Genomic DNA, 25,820 nt, shown 5'->3' with positions numbered 1-25,820 from the left:
AAAACTTCAGTATTGGCAATTAAAAAAAAAAAAAAGTAACCCCAAAAGGGAGACCTTTAAGATTAACTTCTTAGAAATGAGGAACTAGGCTGAGTAAGGTGAAGCGACTTTCAGTTGGTAGGGACTACTATTGAGTGTCTGCTGAATTTGTCCCACGTCCTTGAAATAACTGCTGTGACCCTCCTGCCCCAGCTCCTCCCTTCCCAGCCGCCCACCAGGTCTGAAGGCACACTCAAGGATCTTGCCCGTAGCTGTACGTGTGCTCTGGGCCAGGAGACCCACCGGAGCCTGGAGCGCTCTGGGTGGCTGACAGTTGCGTGAGGGAACCCCGCCCCTCCTGCACTGCTGGTGTTCTGCAGAATGTCAGGAGCCTGGGTGGGCACAGTGGGAAAGATCTTGGCACACTCCACGCACTCACGTTGCTGGCCTCACCTACGCCACTTTGTCTGTCTAAGGCATAAAGGAAGGTTAACTTTCATAGTCCCAAGAGTATTCTCTTTCTGGAATTTCCAGAAAGCTCCCTTCTTCTAAGGATAGTCAGACTCCTGAGAAATCCCACCCTTTTATGTCCCTTCCTGTGCTTGACCCAGCACCATGCTACCTCCTCCTGGGTGGGAGTATCTGCTTTGGGGCACAGACCATTTCATTTTTCTAGAAATTTCAGAAGCATCAACAATTCCTATCTCATGCTTAATAGCAATGTAAGTGCATTTGGATCAGGTATAAGATAAAAATGAAAAAAAAAACAAAACATTACCCTACTAGAAGACAATGTAAATAATTTTTTTTTTAATGTCCTAGTGGAGAAGGACTGAGTTTGACAAAAGCCTGCACCAACCACCCAGTATAAAATAGACACTACGAACAGGCAGTTGAGAGAAAAGGGATTCAGGTGGCTTGAATTATACAGAAAAAAGAGAAATAAAATAAAATGATGATGAAATACCAACCCCCACTTGTTGGTTTGGCAAATTTCAAGAAGTTGATCCCTCGCCCCATGAACTGGATAGGTGAGGGACATCCAGTCCTTCCTACTTTATCTCTCTCCTAACTCAGGAATTTGTCAATCAGCCCTTCTCCACTGTGACTTTTTTTAAAAAAGAAATTTCTCCATGTCTTCCTCTAGTACTTGAATGGGTTTTTAATTGTATCTTGAATCTGATCCTATTGGATTGCCTTCCTCTTACCTCAAGAGGTAAGTCACTCAGTTGGTGCCATTCAGAGGTCACTCACCTCAGTCCCAGGAAGGTCTCTGAGGGAGGGTGCTGCAGCCAGGCCACGGTGGTGCTGGCTTCTTCTCCCGCTCTCTTCCTTCTGGTCGTCCTGGTTTAGTGTCTGCAGGGAAAGTAGGAGGCTTTTCCGGGACTTGGGAGTCCTGGGCCTTTCAGGAGCCTCTGAACAGTCGTCCACTTCACTGTAGCTTCCAAGGGAAACCATGGAGACGGCGCTAGTCCTGCCGGGGTAGCGGAGATTGGCCCTTTGGGCACCAGGCCTGGGACTCCGGGGCTTGGGACTCATGGGTCTGCAGGGCATGCCTTGGTTTTCATAGGCCAAGCAACAGGCAGAGCTGCAGGGAAGGGCGTGACCGATGCCCACCTGCTGGGCTCCAGGGCTTGGGGGGCACGCAAGCCAAGACTCTTCAGGGAAGATAACAGAAGGGAGGTACCGACCACCCTCCTGGGGGACTGTGCATTTGATGGTTGGTTCACTTTTCCTCCTGTGTTCGGGAGAGACTAAACTGCTGGATGACAAAGGTGCGGTGGGATGGGAGGGGGCCCAGTGGTCTCTAAAAACATAGCTCTGGGTGTCCTCGGCGCACTCCTCACAGTGGCTGCTGGCCACTGGGGAAGGGCAGATGGGATCCGGGATTTCTGGTCCTGGAAGCAGACTTACCACGAATGGCCTTCTGGGGCCTTCCGCATCTTTGCTCTTCAGAAATGGAAGCCAGGAGGTCTGGCGTGACCTGCTCTTCCCCTTTTCGCCCTTGGGAGAACCCGGAGAACACTCTTCCGCATTCTCTTTTTCTAAAACTTTTGACTCAAAAAAACTTGAAAATGTCTTATGAGCTGAGGCCAACCTTGCTCTGAGCGTTCGCTCTGGTGTCTTGAGTCTCTTTGTGTTGCAGTTTTCTGAAGAAGGTCTGCTACAAAGGTCTCCCGGTGTCCCCACAGGTCTTGCTTCTCCCAGCTCTGCAGCCCCTCCGCTTGCGACCAGGAGGATGGCCTCAGGAGGAGCAGAACCACCCACGTGGTGCGCAGGTGTGGCAGCCCAACCAGCAGCATCTGCAGCGTTCTCAGCCTGGAGTTCCTCTGTGCCCCAAGAGCCCTTGGCGTGGCTCTCTGCACTCAGGGCCAGGGCACCTGGTGTGGCCTTTCCAGGGCTTGCTGTGGCTGAGGTCTTGCCCTTCCTGAAAGAGCTCACCTTGAGAAACGTCAGGCGCTTCCCCGGCTCCTGGGAGATCTTGCGGAGCAGGTGGGGAGGTCCAGGAGACTGGAGTCCCGGGCCGCAGCCAGAGGCCGGGGAACAGGAGCACTTCACATCTCCAGCAGCAGTGCCTTCAGGAGCCTCCAGGTCCCCTTCTCTGGAGACTGCCACGCTCTCCAAAACCTCCTCGCTGGGCTCCCCTTGCTTGTTTTCCGGGTTTGGTGGTCCCTGGCTCCCTATGGGCTGGACACCTATGACCTGGTGTGAGCCCTCCTGTCCAGCAATTGGGCTCTTCCCACACAGATTCTCTTCTGGAGGCTCTGTCTCTACTGAATCAGCTCGGGGGATTGGAACTCCCCCAAGCTCTGAGCCTTGAGCCAGACACTGAGGAGCACTGTCACTGGTTCCCAATGTGGAAACTGCTGGCAGGCCACACTCATTGCCACAATCTGGTGTTTTCCATGCCCTGGTAAGCTCACAGGGGGTCAAGCCAGCATTTAGGGAAAATTCTACTCTGTTTTCTAGAAAGTCAAGGGGATGTGATTCAGAAAGCAGGCCCTCTTTCCTCCTTGTGGCCTGCTGACCTTTCTGCTCCACACCTATAATGATAAGGGTGCCCCGGCCCCTAGAGTCTGGCCCTGTTTGAGTTTCCACCTGCAGGGGCCTGAGGCCATCCTCCAGTGCTTGATCACACTCGCCATCCCCAGGGTTGCAGTGAGACACAGTGGCTTCTGGGAATTCGGAACTACACTGCAAGTCATTTTTCTTGCATTTGAAGTCTAGAACCATCTCCTCTTCGGCTTCCTTTGAAATGTCTATTGCACTTGATTTCAGGGTGGTCTGTGGGGCATCTGAGCTAGCACTCACTTCCCAGCAGCCAAGCAAGTCTCTGTTCCACACCTGAGTCCCACCACCGCTACAATGAGGTGGGAAGTTGGCTCCAGTAGGCAACTGTCTTTTCTCACTGAGAACAGACTTTGATGTGTAATTACTGGTTTGGTTCCCTGCCTGGACCAAAATGTCCTGCAGGTGCTCTTGTTTATTGCTCACATCAGCAGGGCTTGGCGTAGGGCAAGTGCCTTGGGGTTCCTCAGGTCTGCTCTCTGGGCCGTGTCCCAGCTTGCACTCAGTGGGCCCAGGCCCTTCCTCTTGGCTGCCAAGCTTCACCAATTCTGAAGTAAGGCATGAAGTGGCTGGGCATAACCTAGCATCCTGTCCCAACTGGTTTTCCTGTGGGAGACCTGCAGAGGGTGTGTCCTGAGAAGCCCTTTTCAAGCTACAACCACTGGGTCTGTTATGATCCTGCAAATGAAGACAGTTACTTTGGGAAGCTGGAAGTAAATCAGACAGCTGGGTGGGAGCAGGAGGAAGGGTGTTTTGTGTCCTTGAGTCTTCTTCTGTTTCTGTCCCTTCCCTCAAATGGGTTCCAAACTTTACAGAGTTCTGCCTCACAGGATCCCCAGGGGAACTTAAGGGAAACCCTGCTATGGAATTGGCCTTGACCAGTGTGCTCATGTGCTGACACCAGTGCTCTCCGGATGCCCTGCCCTTATCGCCAATATTTTCTGGGGCACTATGGTGATGCTTGGTGTTTAAAGGGAAAGATATCCCCAAAGGAGGCTGGCAGGAGGCATTCAAGTAGGGCTGGGCCCAGAGAAAATCTGCATCCACTGTGGGGCCTGGAGTACTTTCCTTCTTTGTCCTGGTCCCAAGGGGGATTGTGTTGTCCAGTGAGCCTATACGAGGTAGCACCGGTGCCCTGCTGTGGATATATGGCCAACTCCTACCTACTTCACAGTACTGGACAAAGTAGGGCCAGATCATAGGGATGTCCAGACAGCTCTCAGACTTGGATTTCTGAGAAGCAACAGGGGGCCCCCTAAAGTCTTGAACAGTCACCCTCTGTACAGGTTGGGGACTGCTGTTGCCAGTGACACCTTGCAAGCAGCACTCTGCCAGCAAAAACTCTTGGTCCAGGCTGGTCACACAGTCCCAGAGGGGTTCTTCCTCCTTTTCCCCAGCAACTGTGGCCAAGGCGTGCAACTCAATTTTGTAAGATTCTTCCGTTAAGTCAGGGGACAAATCTAGTTCTTTCTTTGCATCGAGCTCAAAGACACAAGTCAAACGCTGCTCCTGGAGAGGTCCAGTTGCTGGGGCATCAGGACACTGCCAACCTGCTTCTCTGTCAACAGAGATACCACTTGAAGGGAAGCAGACTCCTGCTGTGAGGTCACCTGACAGAGACTCTGTGTCAGAGGCACTTTCAAAGGGGTCGGTTTTTGTGTCTGATCGACTTTCACTCTGATGGGACAGAGTCTCAAAGTCATCGTGGTCTGTCTCTTGGCTCCATCCTTGCTCCTCTGGTTCTGCAGGGGATGGGGGAAGCTGATTATCTTCAATCTCACCTTCAACTGGCAGGGGTGTATCTGGCTCTGGAGTCTGGAAAGGCAAGAGGAAAAGAGTCAGAGATGAGGCCTGAGGACATCTGCACACGTGTTTACACCATGCCTACCTTCATCGGAGGAGGAAGGCTTAGAAACATCTCATTAGTTTCCCAAGTGCCCCTAGGAAGGGAAGTAAGCATGAAGAGCTACCTTTTATTAACATAGAAAACAAGTGATGAAGCCAAACCCAAACAGTAGGGAAAAATGTAGCACATATTAAAACAACCCTATTAAAAATCAGAATAGACTGAAGGAGCATGAGCAGTTTCAACAAATATAAATATGTTGTATGACTCATGGGGAAAAGCATATCTCTGCCTAATTTTTTCAGCAAGAAGGAACAAATTAATAAGTTTGCATTGTGTTCTGTTTGTTCTAATGTAACCAGCTGGCTTACAAAAAACCTTGCACTTAAAACTGTTTTCTGAGTTTGGTTTGCAGAAGCAAAAAACAAAACAACAAAAGCCTTGAGAACTAATGAGATTGCAAACACATTTTGGGATGTTAGAAATGCCCAAAGCAGCTTTGAAAACTAGAGAACTGTGCAAGAACTTTGCAGAATTTCCTTCCATGGTCATTCATTACTTAATCAACTTATTAACATGAATTTCTATACATTCAAAATATGTCACAAAGCAGGAAGGATTTGTCAAAAGATTCAACTTTTGACAAATATGTACACCTGTGTACTTACCACTGTGAAGAATATCTATTTCCACTTTCCTCCCCAAAGTCCCTACCCTTTCCTAGCCAATTCCCACCCACCCCACCACCTACCTCCACCAATAACCTGCTTTCTGCCACGATCTAGATGTGCCTGCTTTGGAGTTTCACATGGACAGAATCCACAGTATGTTTGGGGGGCCTGGCTTCCTTCTGTCAGGCACGATGACTATAGCCTGTCTCAGCGCATGCAATGACTTCAATTATGAGCTAGTGCTATGCACAACATTCAATTACCAACCTCCCCCAAATCTCCCAGGCCAGGAGTGGGGCAAACACTCAGTCCCTCTTATAGCCAAGATGCCTCACAAATTTTGTACTTTTCCAAGCATAATTTCCTGGCACTTGTCATAAGAGATTTCTCAAAGTAAAATCGCTTTTAATCCATCTTAACTAAGAGAAGGAAAATAAACACCAAAGTGCATGAGGTGTAGGTTATTAATTAAGGGGCAGGGTGGCAGGAATAATATGATAATTTAGTTTCAAATGTGTTACAAAGCAGGAAGGACTTGGGAAGAGGGAAGGAACTATTAAAAACCGAACCATTAGTATAGGAGGGCTGTGTCGTTGTGATGGGGTGTCCAAGAGATAGAAGTTAGGGAAGCCAGGCTCTGCCAGGAGTTCACTGTAGGAATTTACTCTGTTGCCTCTGTGTACAGACTTCATCCTACATACCTCCCAAGTCAGGGTGAGAACAAGTGAGATGTGGTGTGAACACACATAGAAAACTGTGCAACTGGCAAGTTTGTTTTGTTGCTAATGAAAAAACTGACAAGTCACTAGAGTGCTCCCGCTAAGTGGTTCCTGTCTGTAAGAGAACTTCACACCCCTCATCTTGACAAACAGGTCACTATTCCAAGGACTGACCTCTGACTGTGGGACATCGGGGTGATCCTTTCAACAATGCCATAGCCTGATGTCATTTTTATAGAAGCTTGTTGGCAATAGTGCTCACATACGCAGGCCCAGAGAAGACTGTAGAAATCACCACTTAGTACATGTGTCTAAAGATACCTAAGATATGTGTAGCTTAATGATGGCAGAATTAAAAGAGGAAATTGACAAATGCCTCCATTTGTTAACTGTCATTGTCCTACAACTTCCAGGAAGAGTAGGAGCAAACATCTCCTGGGAACTGAATTGCATCCCCCTCCACGATCACATCCTCATACACATCCTGCATCCTGGGAAGCCCCCTCAGGTGATAAGAGCTTCTGCAGAGCTACCCTGCAGAACCAGAACTGAGAGGACGATCAACCAGAACACAGTTTGGTCAAGACTGCTTAATTCTGCCCAATTCTTCCTCACTTTAAACCTACAGATCATGTCAGCACCCCAAAGACAGGGCTGAGATGCTGGATCTCATTATGCCTTCTCAATATGGCCTTATTAAAGTTCTCTTCCTGCTTCTCATCATTACCTTTTCTGTTTGGTGTTTGGAGCGAGTGGCCTGATCTGCTATTTTTGGATCCTGGAGCCTGGTAAGAATACTGATGAAGGTTTTTACTTTATTATCCCTAATATCCTCTTGCCTCAGCCACCCCCAACCCCAGACAATCTTCACTACAGATCAAATTCACATTTTCTAGAATTTCATATGAAACCATATAGTATGTATTATTTTTTGTCTGGTCTTTTTCACTCTGCACAATTATTTTGAGATTTATCTGGCTTGTTGTATGGGTCAGGATCCATTCCTTTAATTAGCAAGTAGTGTTCCATTGTATGGCTATACCACAATGTGTTTACCCATTCACCTGCTGACGGACATCTGAGTTGTTCCCACTGTTTGGCTTTTCAAATAAAGCTGTAATGTGACTTGTGGCTTCTGCATAAGTCACTGTACAAACATGTGTGCTTTCATTTTTCTTGGAAAAATACTGGGGAGTGGAGGTGATGCTGTCAGTGGTAGGCGTACATGTTTAACTTCTTAAGAAGCTACAAGTGGGGCTGGGTCGTGGCTCAGTGGTGGAGCGCTTGCCTAGCGTGTGTGAGGCACTGGGTTTGATTCTCAGCACCACATAAAAATAAATAAAATAAAGGTATTGTGTCCATCTACAACTAAAAATATTCAAAAACAAAAAGGAACTGCAAGTGGTTCTCCATTCTCTCTTCCCTCCCTCAGCTGCTCCACGTTCTCATCAACACCTGGTGTGGCCGGTCTTATTCACTATAATAATCCTATTGATTGAAGTGGTGTATCCCTATAGTCTTAATTTGCATTTTCCTAATCACATATGACGTTGAACATCTTTTTAAATGCTTTGCTCCCATCTGAACAATATTGAATATTTTGCCCATTTTAAAAACTGAATTGTGTTCTTGAGTTTTAAAACTTATTTATCTATTCTAGATGTAAGTCTTTTGTTGGATATGTTTTGTAAATAGTTTCTTCCAGTCTGTGGCTTGCCTTTTCATTTAATTACCAATCCCTTTTAAAGAGCCCAAAGGTTTTTATTTTGATGAAGCCCAATTTTTTTGTATGTCATCTTTTTGTGTGCGTATTGAATTTAAAAACTCTTTCCAATCTAGGTCACTAAATTTTTTTTCTTGTCATTCCTTACAGACTATGGTATGCAAAATAATACCCATCTCACCAAAAGATATTTATGTCCTAATTCCTGGAAACTGTGAATATTACCTATTATGGCAAAAGGGACTTGGCAAATGTGATTAGGTTGAAGATTTTGAGATTATCCTGGACTGTCTGTGTGGGTCCTTATAAGAGAAAAACAGAAGGGTCAGAGAAGTAGATGTGGCCAGAGTATGGGGTTAATGGATTTAGTTACTTAGTTATTTACTTATAATTAATTAATTAATCAATTTTATTTTTTGATACTGGGGATTTTGAACCCACAGATGCTTAACCACTGAGTCACATCCCCAGCCCCTTTTTATTTTGAGACAAGGATTTCACTAAGTTGCTTAGGGTCTCACTAAGTTGCTGAGACTAGCCTTAACCTCACTTCTCTTGCCCCAGCCTTCTGAGCTTCTGGGATTATAGGTATGCACCACCATGCCTGGCCATTTTTTATTTTTTAAGATTAATTTCATTTAAAAAATTTTATTGGTACATTATAATTATACACAGTAGTGGGATTTGTTTTTATTATTCATAGATTTAAAGACTTATTGCTTGCTAAGAGGTCAATGCTCCCTAATTTTAACTACAGAGTCAATGTAATCTTAATCAAAATTGCAGCATATTTGCTTATTATATATATCAACTGACTCTAAAATTTTTATGGAGGGGCAAAGGAGTTAGAGTAACCAAAACAATTTTGAAAAAGAACAAAGCTGGAACATCCACGCTGTCTTACCTTAAGACTAACTGTAAAGCAACAGTAATTAAAGCAACTTGGAGTCAATGAAAGGAAAGACAGATGGATTGGTAGAACAAAATAGAGAACCCCAAAATAGACCCACATAAGTACAGTTGATTTTTGACAGGGTGTAAAGGCAAATCAATGAAGAAAGAATGTCTTGTTAAAAAATAGTTCAGCGTGCAAAAAGAATGAACCCTGAAGCATAACTTACTCCTCATACAAAAATGATCCAAAGCTGGTTTTAAATTAAAGGATAAAAGTTGTAGAATAGGCTTTCTACATAGAACCAGCCACAAGTCCCCGAACCAACGGAGAGCTTCGATCCGCAAGCAGCCTCTGGGATCAGGGCAGGGCAGCCAGAGACCTCTTCAGGCGGCTCTGCCCACTCCGGCTGCAGGCTCTCTTCTCGGGGCGATCCAAGATGGCGGCCTAGAGGGAGACTGCACCCCCAGTCGCTCCAGAACCCAGGAGTTAAGAAGGGGAGGCATTGAGAGACTCGGACTGAAATAGAGCCACGGGTGAGTCTGCCCACTGGGTAAAGCTCGGCCTGGGTGGCAGGCCCAGATAGAGGTGGCTTATCGGAGCAGGGCAGGGCAGCTAGAGTCTTCCACAGGCAGCCCTGGGCACTCCGGCGGTGGGCCCCGCCCACACAGCCAGCTTCTCCAGGTTCTCGGAGCAGGCCCCCTAGTGAGAGCCTTTCTGACCAGAACAAGCTCCAAGTCCTGGAGCCAGCGCAGCGTACTCCCAGCGTACTCCGGCATGCAAGCAGCTGCAGGAACCAGGATAGGGCAGCCAGAGACTTCCCCAAGCAGCCTGGACCCCTGCGGTGGGAGGTGCCTTTCAAGGCTAGCTTCTCGGACCAGACCGCCCAGTGAGAGGCTTTCTACATAGAACCAGCCACAAGTCCCCAAACCAATGGAGAGCTTCGATCCGCAAGCAGCCTCTGGGATCAGGGCAGGGCAGTCAGAGACCTCTTTAGGTGGCTCTGCCCACTCTGGCCGCAGGCTCTTTCCATGGGGCGATCCAAGATGGAGGCCTAGAGGGTGACTGCATCCCCAGTCGCTCCAGAACCCAGGAGTTAAGAAGGGGAGGCATTGAGAGACTCGGACTGAAACAGAGCCACGGGTGAGTCTGCCCACTGGGTAAAGCTCGGCCCGGGTGGCAGGCACAGATAGAGGTGGCTTATCAGAGCAGGGCAGGGCAGCTAGAGTCTTCCCCAGGTAGCCTTCCACACTCTGGCGGTGGGCTCCTCCCACACGGCCAACTGCACGGTGCAGGCCCCAGTGAGAGCCTTTCCGCACAGAGCCAGCTCCAAACCCTGGAACCAGTAGGGGGCTAGGGGCAGCTTTCTTCGGATGTACTGCATTATCAAATTCCTCCAAGACATCAGGCTACTGAAGGCTGGGAGGTGATACACTGGAAGTCTACCGGGACACTATAAGCCAATAGCGGAAATCTGCAATATCTCAGGGTCCCACTGACAGCTGACCAATATGAGAAAACAAGGGAAGAAAATGTCCCAAACAAACCTAGATACTACATCAATAAAACCCAATGACAGCACAGCAGAAGAAATGTCAGAAAGGGAGTTCAGAATGTACATAATTAAAACGATCAGGGAAGCAAATGAGGAGATGAAAGAGCAAATGCAGGCATTGAAGGAGGAGATGAAAGAGCAAATGCAGGCATTAAATGATCGCACCAATCAACAGTTAAAAGACCAAATACGGGAAGCAAGAGATCATTTCAATAAAGAGTTAGAGATACTGAAAAAACAAACAAACAAACAGAAATCCTTGAAATGAAGGAAACAATAAACCAAGTTAAAAACTCCATAGAAAGCATAACCAATAGGATAGAACACCTGGAAGACAGAACCTCAGACATTGAAGACAAACTATTTAATCTTGAAAACAAAGTTGGCCAAACAGAGAAGATGGTAAGAAATCATGAACAGAATCTACAAGAATTATGGGATATTATGAAAAGGCCAAATTTAAGAATTATTGGGATTGAGGAAGGCTTAGAGAAACAAACCAAAGGAATGAACAATCTATTCAATGAAATAATATCAGAAAATTTCCCAAATCTGAAGAATGAAATGGAAAACCAAGTACAAGAGGCTTATAGAACTCCAAACATACAAAATTACAACAGACCCACACCAAGGCACATTATTATGAAAATACCTAACATACAAAATAAAGACAGAATTTTAAAGGCCGCGAGAGAAAAGAATCAAATTACATTCAGAGGGAAACCAATAAGAATATCAGCAGATTTTTCAATCCAGACCCTAAAAGCTAGAAGGGCCTGGAACAACATATACCAAGCCCTGAAAGAAAACGGATGCCAACCAAGAATCTTATACCCAGCAAAACTTACCTTCAAATTTGACGATGAAATAAGATCCTTCCATGATAAACAAAAGCTAAAGGAATTTACAAAAAGAAAGCCAGCATTAAAGAACATTCTCAGCAAAATATTCCATGAGGAAGAGATGAAAAACAACGATGCAAATCAGCAACAGGAGGCGCTAGCCTAAAGGAATAGCCAAATAAAGGAGAAACCAAATCATGTCAAAAACAAATATGAGTCAATTGTCTGGGAATACAAATCATATCACAATAATAACCCTGAATGTTAATGGCCTGAACTCATCAATCAAAAGACATAGACTGGCAGATTGGATTAAAAAGAAAAATCCAACAATATGCTGCCAGCAAGAGACTCAGCTCATAGAAAGAGACACTCATAGACTAAAGGTGAAAGGATGGGGAAAAACATACCATGCACACGGACACAGCAAAAGAGCTGGAGTATCCATCCTCATTTCAGATAATGTGGACTTCAAACCAAAACTAGTCAGAAGGGATAAAGAAGGACATTATATGCTGCTGAAGGAAAGCATAAATCAGCAAGACATAACAATCATAAACATCTATGCCCCAAACATTGGCTCATCCACGTACGTCAAACAAATCCTTCTCAATTCCAGAAATCAAATAGACTACAAAACAATAATACTAGGCGATTTTAACACACCTCTCTCACCACTGGATAGATCGCCCAAACAAAAATTGAATAAAGAAACTATAGATCTCAACAACACAATCAACAATTTAGACTTAACGGACATATATAGAATATACCATCCAACAAAGAACGAATACACTTTCTTCTCAGTAGCACATGGATCCTTCTCTAAAATAGACCATATTTTATGCCACAAAGCTACAGTTAGCAAATACAAGAAGATAGAGATACTACCTTGTACTCTATCAGATCATAATGGATTGAAATTAGAAATAAATGACAGAATAAAAAACAGAAACTTCTCCAATACCTGGAGATTAAATAATACACTATTATATGATGAATGGATAACAGAAGACATCAGGAGGGAAATAAAAAAATTCTTAGAAGTAAACGAGAACAAAGACACATCATATCAAAATCTCTGGGACACTATGAAAGCAGTACTTAGAGGAAGATTTATTTCATGGGGCGCATTCAAAAAAAGAAGTAGAAATCAACAAATAAACGACCTAACACTATGGCTCAAAGTCCTAGAAAAAGAAGAGCAGACCAATACCAAAAGTAGTAGAAGACAGGAAATAGTTAAAATCAGAGCCGAAATCAACGAAATTGAAACAAAAGAAACAATTGAAAAAATTAACAAAATAAATAGTTGGTTCTTTGAAAAAATAAATAAAATTGATAAACCCTTAGCCACACTAACAAAGAGAAAGAGGGAGAAAATTCAAATTACTAAAATTCGGAATGAACAAGGAAACATCACAACAGACACGAGTGAAATACAAAACATAATTAGAAGCTATTTTGAAAATCTATACTCCAACAAAACAGAAAACCTCGAAGACATCAACAAATTTCTAGAGACATATGAATTACCTAAACTGAACGAGGAGGACATACACAACTTAAATAAACCAATCTCAAGCAATGAAATAGAAGAGGTCATCAAAAGCCTACCAACAAAGAAAAGTCCGGGACCAGATGGGTTCTCAGCCGAGTTATACAAAACCTTTAAAGAAGAGCTCATTCCAATACTCCTCAAACTATTCCATGAAATAGAAGAGGAGGGAACCCTCCCAAACTCGTTCTATGAAGCCAATATCACCCTGATACCTAAACCAGACAGAGACACATTGAGTAAAGAAAATTTCAGACCAATATCCTTAATGAACATCGACGCAAAAATTCTCAACAAAATTTTAGCAAATTGCATACAAATATATATTAAAAAGATAGTGCACCATGATCAAGTGGGTTTTATCCCAGGGATGCAAGGTTGGTTCAACATTTGGAAATCAATAAATGTCATTCACCATATCAACAGACTTAAAGTTAAGAATCACATGATTATTTCAATAGATGCAGAAAAAGCATTCGATAAAATACAGCATCCCTTCATGCTCAAAACACTAGAAAAAATTGGGGTAGTGGGAACATTCCTTAACATTATAAAGGCCATCTACGCTAAGCCCATGGCCAATATCATTCTAAATGGTGAAAAACTGAAAGCGTTCCCCCTAAAAACTGGAACAAGGCAGGGATGCCCTCTTTACCACTTCTATTCAACATCGTCCTTGAGACTCTAGCCAGAGCAATTAGACAGACCAAAGAAACTAAAGGGATACGAATAGGAAAAGAAGAACTCAAACTATCCCTGTTCGCTGATGACATGATTATATATTTAGAGGAACCTGGAAATTCCACCAGAAAACTTTTAGAACTAATAGGTGAATTCAGTAAAGTAACAGGTTACAAGATCAATGCTCATAAATCCAATGCATTTTTATACATAAGTGATGAATCTTCAGAAAGAGAAATTAGGAAAACTACCCGATTCACTATAGCATCGAAAAAAATAAAATACTTGGGAATCAATCTCACAAAAGAGGTGAAAGACCTCTACGATGAGAACTACAGAACACTAAAGAAAGAAATTAAAGAAAACCTTAGAAGATGGAAAGATCTCCCATGTTCCTGGATAGGCAGAATTAATATTGTCAAAATGGCTATACTACCTAAAGTGCTATACAGATTCAATGCAATTCCAATTAAAATTCCAATGATGTACCTTGCAGAAACAGAGCAAGCAATTATGAAATTCATCTGGAAGAATAAGAAACCCAGAATAGCTAAAGCAATCCTCAGTAGAAAGAGTGAAGCAGGGGTTATCGCAATACCAGATCTTCAACTCTACTACAAAGCAATAGTAACAAAAACGGCATGGTATTGGTACCAAAATAGAAAGGTGGATCAATGGTACAGAATAGAGGACATGGACACAAACCCAAATAAATACAATTTTCTCATACTAGACAAAGGTTCCAAAAATATGCAATGGAGAAAAGATAGCCTCTTCAGCAAATGGTGCTGGGAAAACTGGAAAACCATATGCAATAGAATGAAATTAAACCCCTATCTCTCACCCTACACAAAACTCAACTCAAAATGGATCAAGGACCTCAGAATCAGACCAGAGACCCTGCATCTTATAGAAGAAAAAGTAGGTCCAAATCTTCAACTTGTTGGCTTAGGATCAGACTTCCTTAACAGGACTCCCATAGCACAAGAAATAAAAGCAAGAATCAACAACTGGGATAGATTCAAACTAAAAAGCTTTCTCTCAGCAAAGGATACTATCAGAAATGTGAAGAGAGAGCCTACAGAGTGGGAGAATATCTTTGCCAACCATACTTCAGATAGAGCGCTAATTTCCAGAATCTATAAAGAACTCAAAAAACTCTACACCAAGAATACAAATAATCCAATCAACAAATGGGCTAAGGAAATGAACAGACACTTCACAGAAGAAGATGTACAAGTAATCAACAGATATATGAAAAAATGTTCAACATCCCTAGTAATAAGGGAAATGCAAATCAAAACTACCCTAAGATTTCATCTCACCCCAATTAGAATGACGATTATCAAGAACACAAGCAACAATAGGTGTTGGCGAGGATGTGGTGAAAAAGGAACACTCATACATTGCTGGTGGGGTTGCAAATTAGTGCAGCCACTCTGGAAAGCAGTGTGGAGATTCCTCAGAAAGCTTGGAATGGAAACACCATTTGACCCAGCTATCCCACTCCTTGGCCTATACCCAAAGGACTTAAAATCAGCATACTACAGAGATACAGCCACATCAATGTTCATTGCTGCTCAATTCACCATAGCCAGATTGTGGAACCAACCTAGATGCCCTTCAGTTGATGAATGGATAAAGAAACTGGCATATATATATAATGGAATATTACTCCGCAATGAAGAATGATAAAATTATGGCATTTGCAGGCAAATGGATGAAATTGGAGAATATTATGCTAAGTGAGATAAGCCAATCTCAAAAAACTAAAGGACGAATGATCTCGCTGATAAGCGGATGAGGACATATAATGGGGGGTGGGAGGGTTTAGCATTAGGGTTAGGGTTAGGTTTAGGGTTAGGGATAACGAGTGTGGTAAGAATGAAGGAAAGAAGGACTGTATAGAGGGAAAAGAGGGGTGGGAGGGGTGGGGGGGAAGGGAAAAAAATAATCAAACATCATTGCCCTATGTAAATGTATGATTACACAAGTGGTATGCCTTGACTCTATGTACAAATAGAGAAACAACATGTATTCTATTTGTATACAATAAAAAAAAGTTGTAGAATAGAGCATAGGAAAAGGAAACAATCAAGAACATGAAGAGAGAGCCCATAGAGTGGGGGAAAATCTTTACCACATGCACCTCAGATAAAGCATTAATCTCCAGGATATATAAAGAACTCAAAAAAACAAATAACTCAGTCAGTAAATGGGCAAAGGAACTGAACAGACACCTCACAGAAGAAATATGAAGCATCAACAAATATATAAAAAGATGTTCAACATCACTAGCAATTAGAGAAATGCAAATTAAAACTACACTGAGATTTCATCTCACTCTAGTCAGAATGGCAATTATCAAGAATATAAGTAAAAATAAATGATGGCAAAGATGTGGGGGAAAAGGTACACCTCATACATTGCTGGTGGTACTGCATATTAGTGCAACCACTCTGGAAAGCAGCATGGAGATTCCTTGGAAAACTTGGAATGGAACCACCATTTGACTCAGCCCACTCCTCAGCATATACCAAAAGGACTTAAAATCAGCATACTATAGTGAGGTGGCCACATTAATGTTTATAGCAGCTAAATTCACAATAGCCAAGCTATGGAACTGACTTAGGTGCCTTCAACAGATGAATGGATAAAGAAAATGTAGTATACATACAAAAAGGAATATTAGTCATAAAGAAGAATGAAAGTATGGCATTTGCTGGTAAATGGATGGAACTGGAGACTACAATGCTAAGTGAAGTAAGCCAATTCCCCCAAACCAAAGACTGAATATTCTCTCTGATATTTAGATGCTGATTCACAATAGGCTGGGGGAGGGAAGAGTCAAGGTTCATTGAATTGAAAAAGGGGAAATGGGGGCAAGGGAGAGAGGATGGGAATGGGAAAGACAGTAGAATGAATCACACATCATTTTCCTATGTTCATATATGAAAACACGACCAGTGTAACCCCACATCATGTACAACCACAAAAATGGGAAGTTATACCTCATGTATATATGATGTGTGAAAATACATTCTACTGTGATGAATAATTAAAAAGAATAAATAAAATTTTTTGAAAAAGAGTAGAGCATAAGATATTGTATGCATAATTGAGTTTGACAAATGATATTTTCAAATATAAGGCCTAAAGAATAACCCTTAAAAGAAAAAAATATATAAATCAAATTTTATCTAAATTAAAAACTTGTTCATACAAATGACACTTTAAGAGGATGGAAAGATAAAACACAAACTGGAAGAAAATATTTTGAAGTACATACCTCATAAAGGGTTTATATCCAGAAAATAGAAAGACTTCTCAATACTCAACAATAAGAAAACAAATAACTAACTTAAAAATGGGCAAAAAGATCTGAATAGACATTTTACCAAAGATGATATCTGAATGACTCATAAGCAGGTGAAAAAATGTTCAACATCATTAGTCAGTAGGGAACTAAAATTTAAAACCATAATGAGATAGCACTACAGACCTATTAATTAGAAAAACTTATTAAACATAATGACAATATCAATTTTTGATGACATAAAGCAACTGGAACTCTTATAGGGTGTGGGCACTTATGAAAAACTGAATAACTACTTTGAAAAATTTTCACAATTTACAATAAAACATACACTTACCATACTACCCAAGAAACCTATTTCTAGATATTTACCTAAGTAAACTGAAAAAAAAAAAAACTCTGTCTATACGAAAACTCATATGTAAACTTTTAAAACAATTCTATTCATAGTCTCCTCAAACTGAAAATAACCTAGCCAATGACGAATAGACAAATGAACTCTGGTGCGTCCCCACAATGAAATATAATTGGCAATAAAAAGAACAAATTGTGATCATATGATAACTTGAAAGATTTACAAATGCATTTTGCTAAGTGAAAGAAGACAAACTCAAAGAACTGTGTATAGGATCTCATTATATGACATTCTGGAAATGGTAAATCTACAGGGATGAAAGTTTGATAGTTTCCATGGGCTGGGCTTTAGGGATTAGATGGTGTGAGTAGATGGATCTGTCCAATCTTGAGCTTTCAGTCTCCAGAACTGTAAGCTAAATAAGCTTCTTTTACTATATAAGGAAAATTACAAAATACTGATGTAAAAATCAAACAAGGTTTAAGTAAATGGAAGACATACAGTGCTAATAGATTGAAAAACTCAATAGAGTACAGGTATCATTTCTCCCAAATTTATTAGTTTAATGCAACTCCTATCAAAATTCCAGCAAAATACTAGAACAGAGACCCTGCCCCTAATAGAAGAAAAAGTAGACCCAAATCTTCACCACGTTGGCTTAGGAACTGACTTCCTTAACAAGACTCCTAAAGTGCAAGAAGTAAACACAAGAATCAATAAATGGGATGGAAACAAACTAAAAAGCTTCTTCACAGCAAAGGAAACAATAACATGAAGAGAGAGCCTACAGAATGTGAGAAAATCTTCACCACAGGCACATCAGATAGAGTGTTAATCTCTGGGATGTATAAAGAACTCAAAAAACTTAACACCAAAAAACAAATAACACAATCAATAAGTAGGCTAAGGAACTGAACAGATACTTCATAGAAGAAGAAATAGTTGATCAACAAATATATGAAAAATACTCAACATCTCTAGCAATTAAAGAAATGCAAATCAAAACTACACTGAGATTTCCTCTCACTCTAGTTGGAATGGCAATCACATCAAGAATACAAACAATAATAAACATTGGTGAGGATGTGGGGAAAAAGGTACTACACTCATACATTGCTGGTGGGATTGCAAATCGGTGCAACCACAATGGAAAGCATTATGAAGAGTCCACAGAAAACTTGGAATGGAACCACCATTTGATCCAGTCATCCCACTCCTAGATTTATATCCAAAGGACTTAAAATCAGCATACTACAGTGATGCAGCCACAACAAGGTTTATAGCAGCTCAGTTCACAATAGCGAAACTATGGAGCCTGCCTAGGTGCCCTTGAGCTGAGGAATGGATAAAGAAAATATGGTATATATACACAATGGAATATTACTCAACCTTAAAGAAGAATAAAAGTATGGCGTTTGCAGGTAAATGGATGGAATTGGAGAATATTATGCTAAGTGAAATAAACCGATCCCCCAAAACCAAAAGCTGAATGTTTTCTCAGGTGCTAATTCACAATAAGGGTGGTGGGAAGGATAGAGATGTTTTGGACTAGGCAGAGGGGAGAGAAGGGAGGGGAGATGGTATGGGGGTCAGAATGATAGTAGAATGAATCAGACATTCTTATCCTATGTGCATATATGATTACATTACCTGAGTAACTCTACATCATGTACAACCACACAACTGAGAAGTTATACTCCATTTATGTATGATGTGTCAAAATGCTTTCTACTGTGATGTGTAATTAATTAGACCAAGTAAAAAAATTCCAGCAAAGTATATTTTTGGCATAGATAAGCTTATTCTAAAACTTATATGGAAAGGCACAAGACCTAGAATAACTTTTTAAAAAAGTTTTAAAAATAAATAAAGTGGGGCTGGGGTTGTGGCTCAGTGGTAGAGCACTTGCCTAGCACGTGTGAAGCACTGGGTTCGATTCTCAGCACCACATAAATAAATAAATATGTTGTGTCCAACTATAGCTAAAAATATTTGAAAAAAAAAAAAAGTGTTCCCAGCTACTCAGGAGGCTGAGGGACGAAGATCACAAATTCAAGGCCAGTCTCAGCAATTTAACAAGACCCTAAACAATTTAGTGAGACCCTATCTCAAGAAATAAATATTGAGGAATCACTATGTTAAGGTTTACTATATACTGACAGTAATCAAGATATATTTCCAGAACAGTACAGACACATAGATCAATGTAACAGGGGAGAAAAAGCAGAAATAGATCCATATGATATGCCCAACTGATATCCATATGATATCCATATGATATGACAAAGATGCAAATGCAATGTAAGATGAATAAGTTTTCAACAACTGATCCTAGAGGACGTGGGCATGCATAGGGACAGACAAAACAAAACAAAACGAAATGAAACTTGACCTCGTCTTACATCTATACAAAAATTAACCAAATATGGGCCATGGATGTAAATGTAAAATATAGAACTGTTAGGGGGAAAAACATGCTTTAGAGAAGAATAGGAGAAAAATATTTAGAATCCAGGACTAAACAAACAGTGTTTTGAATTGACACCAAAAGCATCATCCAAAAAAGAATATTCATAAACTGGACTTCATCCAAATTTAAAACTTTGCCCTGTAGAAGATCCTGCTGAAAGAATGAAAAGACAAACTACAGATGTAGAAAATATTTACAAAGCATTGTATCATAAAGGACCAGGACCTAGAATATACAAAGAATATTCAAATATGAGTAGAAATGCATAAATAAATAAATTGAAAAATGGGCAAAAGACATGAACTGACATTTCACTGAAGTTGATATATAGACTGGCTGGGGATGTAGTTCAGTGATAGATCACTGACCTGTCATGCGCAAGGCCCTGAGTTTGGTCCTCAGCACCACAAAACAACAACAACAACAACAACAAAACCACACACACACACACACACACACAAATAGTGACATCATCAAGGCTGGTGAGAAGGCAGATAAACTGGATCACACATACATTGCTAATGGGCTATAAAATGGTACAGCCATTGTGGAAACACAGATTGGCAACTACGCTTTACTTCTGTTTACTTCTGCGTGCCTCTCTCTTCTTGTCTCCAAAGACGGGAATGGGTCTTGCAGCTGACGTGTGATTTAGCAAGCTGGTATATAAATATCTAGTATAGTCCCTGAGCATCAGCAGGCACTCAGCAACAGGCTAAATTTCTTTCTTAAAAAGAAAGCCCTATAAAATAGCACATTCGTATGTTTTTAAAAGGAATGCTCTACCAAAAATTCCAGGACACAGCAAAAACCTAAAAAGGAGGGATGGTTCCTCAGCTTGTTTAATGAAGTGGGTGTAGTATTGACACAAAAACTCAATAGGGACAGCACAAAACACATTAATATCACCCACAAATGCAGGTGCAAAATTCTAAATACTGTAATAGTAAAGATGCATCTAACGATGTAGAAAAATGTGGAATTATTCTTACGTAAGTAGATTTAGTTTACCACAAAACAGAGTAAAGGGGAAAAAAATGACATCTTGATATGTTTAGAAAAATCAACAACCATTCTTCATTGCAAAACACAAAAGTAAGAAAACTTCAAGATCTGATGAAGGATACTTTTAAAGGTCTATAGGAAACATCACGTTCAATTAAACTTTACCTTTTCAAGTTAGAAATAAGACAAAGATGACTGTTCTGACAATTTGGACATTGTTTTAAAGATCCTAGAGAGAGAGAAAAAAAGCAACAAAATATATAAAAATTGCAAAGGAAGAAAAAGAGTCATCATCCATAGAAATACCACAGAAATTCCACAAGAACCTTCAGGTAAATTACAGGCACAAGAGATAAATATTATCAACTGTACTTCTACAATTGTTTTCTATCCAAGAATGGTTAAACAGTGCAATTGAAAGAGACTGCTTTTTATAAAAGCAGCAAAAACCATACCTCAGTGCCTAAGAATATATTTCAAAAACATATCTAAGAATTTCATGGAAAAAAAAAAAAAAACCTTTTTAAACTTTAAGACGTTTCCATTTCCATTTCCATTTAAAACTTTATTGAAAGACTTTTTAAAAAGATTTTTGGTTCCACCAAAGATGAAGTGACTCCAATACTCCCTCATCCTCTCCCTTGTAACAATAAACTGTAGATGTAACACCACAGAGAACACAGGAAGTCTCTGACAGGTGGGGAGAGGGTGTCAGCTACTTAGAGATGCCAGGACTTAAGGAAGATGTGAATCCTCTGGTTTCCTTACTGCCTCTCACATATCAGAGAACCTCCAACCCTGTTCCAAGAACAGGCTTGCACAAAAATGCCCTAAGAGAGACTGTTCCTCGCTAGCCAAAGGACCTGGAAAAGGGTGACCACGCAGTGGAATGCTGTTTTGGCAATACCTACGCCATTCCAAACAGCAACTAAAACTATACAACCCTCCCTTGGTCCCAGGACCAAAAGCCCAGTTGACAGAAGAGTCCCCTTACCTCCAGGAAGCAGGCAGTGAGAGTACTGCCCTAACCCCCTCTTCTGGGGGCACCGCCTCAATAGGTGGAGTCAAGGGCCTCACCAGGGAGCATGTCCCCTGTTCTGTTGGGTGGAGGTTGATGGCGTTCTGATTTCCCAGCGTGAGGAGTGTCAAGGGTCTAGAGAGAGCTAAGCTTTCTTCCCAACTCAGTAGCCATCAGACTTAATGAGAGAGTGTGAGGAGTTATAAACCACTACGCTCCACTAACATGCCCCCCACTGCCCCTGCCCAACCTCTCCCTTCACCCACTATCAGTGAGAGATGGGAGAAATGGGGGTGGGGGTGCGGGGAGCTAGCTGGCTCTCCGCTTGCCCTTCCTCTCCCCTCCTCTCCTCTGCAGTCATCACGGCCCAACTGGGGTCTGGGTTTCCACCCTTCCCTGCAGCAAGAAAGCAGCGTGAGTCAGGCCCCCTGCCCCACTTCCCTCTTCACTTCCCGGCAGGGCGGCAGTGTGAGTCAATGCTCCATATTTATTAGGGTGGTGTCCTCAGGACCCAGTGGGAAGTTCAACATATACAGCCAACCTACTCTAGTAGTGCCTCTCAACTGGGGGCTGCTTGCCAAGGAAAAAGAAGATTAAATAAGATCCAGAGTCTTAGACTCTGGATCAAAATGTCCTGGATGTAATTGGAATTCACTGATCAAACTAAGAACCAAAAAATCACTACATGAATGAGAAAGGCAATCAACAGACACCCACAAAGATCTGAGTCAAATGTTGGGATTACCTGACAAAATTCTAAAGCAACCATCATAAAAATACTTCCATAAGTCATTATGATTTTCCTTGAAAATACAGAAAATCTAGGCAATAAAAAATAATTTTCAAAAAAAAAAAAAAAAAAACCCAAAAAACAAATAGACATTATAAAACTGAAAACCATAAAGACATAAAAACTTGCTGAATGGGCTCAGTAGTTGTATAAAGACAACACAGGATAGAATTGGTGAAATTGAAGACAAATCAAAAGAATAGAAAGAAAATAGGTGGTACCAATATTGACAGAGTTTCAGGAATTTGTGGGGTCATAACAAAAGAGCAAATGTTTGTGCCATCAGAGTCTCACAAAGAGAAGAGAGTGAATGTAAGACTGAGAAATATTCAATAAAATGTCTGAAATTTGATAAAGAAACTGAGCAAACTCCAAATATGACAAAAAGATATAATTCCATGCTGAGATGGAGCATAATTAAATTTGTAAAAACTAAAGACAGAGAAAAAAAACTTATGAAAGCAGTCCAAGAAAAATGATGTGTTATTTTTTAAATAGGAAATATAATTTCAATGACATTGGATTTCTCATCTCAAACTATGGAGGCAAAGAACAAAATGGGTATTTTTCAAATGCTGAATGAGAAACATTTCTATATCCAGTAAAATTTGCAGAACTGACAGAATTTGCACTGCCAATTGCAAATTCTACATCCTGTGAAAATAACCGTCAAGGATATACAGTAAATGAGGGCACTAGAGAAGACCTACAAATGGAGAGATGGTCTGCTTATGAATCTTAGCATTTCGACCATGCCTAGAAGTCCCTAGACAACTGATTCATGATTTGTGATGAGCTACTAATGCTGTGAGCCATGACCCAATCCTGTGCATGGCAGGATTTCAGAATATCACTACAAACACAGAACCCAAAATTAAGTAAGAGTGAACAACCTTCAGCAATGTCTGATCCTTCTATTGGACTACTACTTTTATTCTTGTTTTTAATATCTAGAAGATTCATGTGGGGAGCCATCCATGCCTAGCAGAATCAGACTTGGCAGAGCTATGGGCTACAGAGGGCTGACTCCCAGGAACTGGCAGCCATGAGAGACTGTTCCAGACTGCCAAGGGAGTAGGTGGCCCTTTATGGGAGTGGCTTAGTGTTTGGGGATATGCTAGTTTCCTAAGCAAATGGCTTTCCTAACTCCAACTCCTCCTGTTTCTCACAGAAGAAGCCCCTCGTGGTCCGGGTTCCTTTACCTGTGTGACTCTAAGTAAAGGTAAAGGTGAGGTTCTCCATCTTGTTGAAGGCCAGATCTGGTATGGCCCTATCTGCCTCACCCCCTTGCATTTTAAAAGAGTATTGACTCTTGTGTGTTTATTGATTAGACAAGTTTGTTGGTAATTAACTGATTTATCACTGGCACTGTGCTCTGACAGTTGACCCTTCCCTCATCCATGTGGGACATGGCAGAAACCCCTGCAATTCACATTTTTTTTGGTAAAGTTTCAATAAGAATTCTAAATTTTCTACAGAGTTCAGATGAGTTTCTACAAATAGTAGGAGACTCACAGGATCTCATAATTCTTTGGACATACATAACAATTATATCATTATATAGCCTAAAACATATACCACTGTGTTAAGATTTGGATTTTGAATGCCCCCTCCCAAAACCCCATGTGCTAGGCAGTGAAGCAATATTCAGAGGTGAAAAGATGAGGGCTATGATTGCATCAGTGGATTAATCCATTTGATGGATTACTAATGTGAATGGACATACTAGGGGGTAGTGGAAACAACAGTCAGGTGGAGCTTGGCTGGAGGAAGTGGGTCACTGGGCATGTAGCCTCAAGGACTATATCTGTCCTTTAGCCACTTCCTGTTTCTTGGCTCCTTGGCTGTTAAGAATTTTGCAGCTTTCCTCTGCTTTGTCATGTTTTTTTTATCAACATATTCTGTCCCTATGGATTCTTTGATGAAAAGATCTATTTCTAGTTCATTGTTTAATCCTGAACCCATTGTGGCTAGCATATACAAGGTATTCAAAGATCATACCCACTGTATGCATAAGTTGTTATACTCTTTTAAATTTCAAATAACTAAAATATTACACATATTGCCTAAAATTACCTAGACTCAGGAAATGCTTGCTTGATTAATAAATAAATTCATCCATGGACACCTAATCTGTTAACTAATAACGGTTTTTATTTTATTTTGTATCATATTTCAACTTTCATTGACTGGTAATGGCTGCCAAATGCATTGTGGTGCAGGATTCTAAGACAACTTCTGGGATCAGATGGAATGAGTACCATTCTCACGAAGCAAGATCTGTCAGGGTGAAGGAAGAGGGAATTTTCCATCCCTTGCCTCAGCCTTCACTCTAATTAAAATGATTCACGGAAGGGGAAAATACATTGAAGCTTTCTTGAAAACATGTTTCATTTCTTCCCAGGTCACTTTGTTAAGGGCACATTTAAGCAGAGATATTAAGAAGAACAAGAACTTTGAGCTCCATGGTCCTGGTGTCTGATGCTGCCTTGGAGTTCTCTACTCAACACTACCTCCCATTTCCTCTCCTCCACGATCAACTCAGCAACCCATTCAGTGCTACTGCTCCTTGTGGTTCTCCCAGCCCAAATCCACAATTCTTCTCTTATTTTAAAATGTATTCATTCACTATTGTGTGGTGAATCTGTACTCCATACTGGGCTCTGAGCTCAGCACTGGGAATATTTAGACTGATGCATGGCCAAATTACACCTCCACTATGGTAACCTTGTCCTTGGGAAAGGATGTAACCTCTCATTTTGATCCACAAGGTCTGTAGTAATGGTGTACATGACACCCATAGACAGTGCTTGGCATGCCACCTGTGTGCCCCACGAAAGTTGGCTACACCCACAGCTACCATCACTGCCAGAACAGAATTTGAAAGATCTATCATGTTCCTGGTCCAGCTAGGGCTCTTACCTATAAAAATATCTTTATGCCTATGGCACAGGGAGTAAGGATTTGTAGATAAAATGAAACAACTACTCTATAAATGAAAGAAAACGCATTTCCCCTATTTATACTACATTGAAATATTAATCTCAGCATGGGCATGCATAAACCTGTATTCTGCCCGAACTTGTATATTTCTTCCAGCACATTTACCATACAGTAAATATAGAGAATCATTTGGTTGCTTAAACCTAAAAAACAAACAGCTTTTAGGTCTGTTGTATTTGGTAGTGTCCTAACTTCACATCATTATCTCATTTGATCCTCCCAATTACTTTATGTATTATCATTACCCATCATTTTTTAATAAGTAGTAGCACTGTGCTTTAGAAAAATTCAGACTCTGTTGTCAGAAAGTCACCATCTAGCTGTGTGT

The 25,820-nt window shown here is 41.3% G+C and overlaps 1 protein-coding gene across 1 annotated transcript in view; it reads right to left on the bottom strand.

The window, feature by feature from the left end:
• The window catches only part of Arhgef4 (Rho guanine nucleotide exchange factor 4), a 206,320-nt gene that overhangs the window by 111,469 nt on the left and 69,031 nt on the right, over window positions 1-25,820 (bottom strand). The window contains 1 exon segment of the mRNA XM_047545044.1: window positions 1,234-4,863. Coding sequence (XP_047401000.1) covers window positions 1,234-4,863 — 3,630 coding nt within the window.

Source organism: Sciurus carolinensis, chromosome 3 (genome assembly GCF_902686445.1).
Source record: "Sciurus carolinensis chromosome 3, mSciCar1.2, whole genome shotgun sequence".
NCBI classification, from domain to species: domain Eukaryota; kingdom Metazoa; phylum Chordata; class Mammalia; order Rodentia; family Sciuridae; genus Sciurus; species Sciurus carolinensis.
Note: the sequence above shows the minus strand (reverse complement) of the source record. Positions and strands in the feature narration are given on the sequence as shown.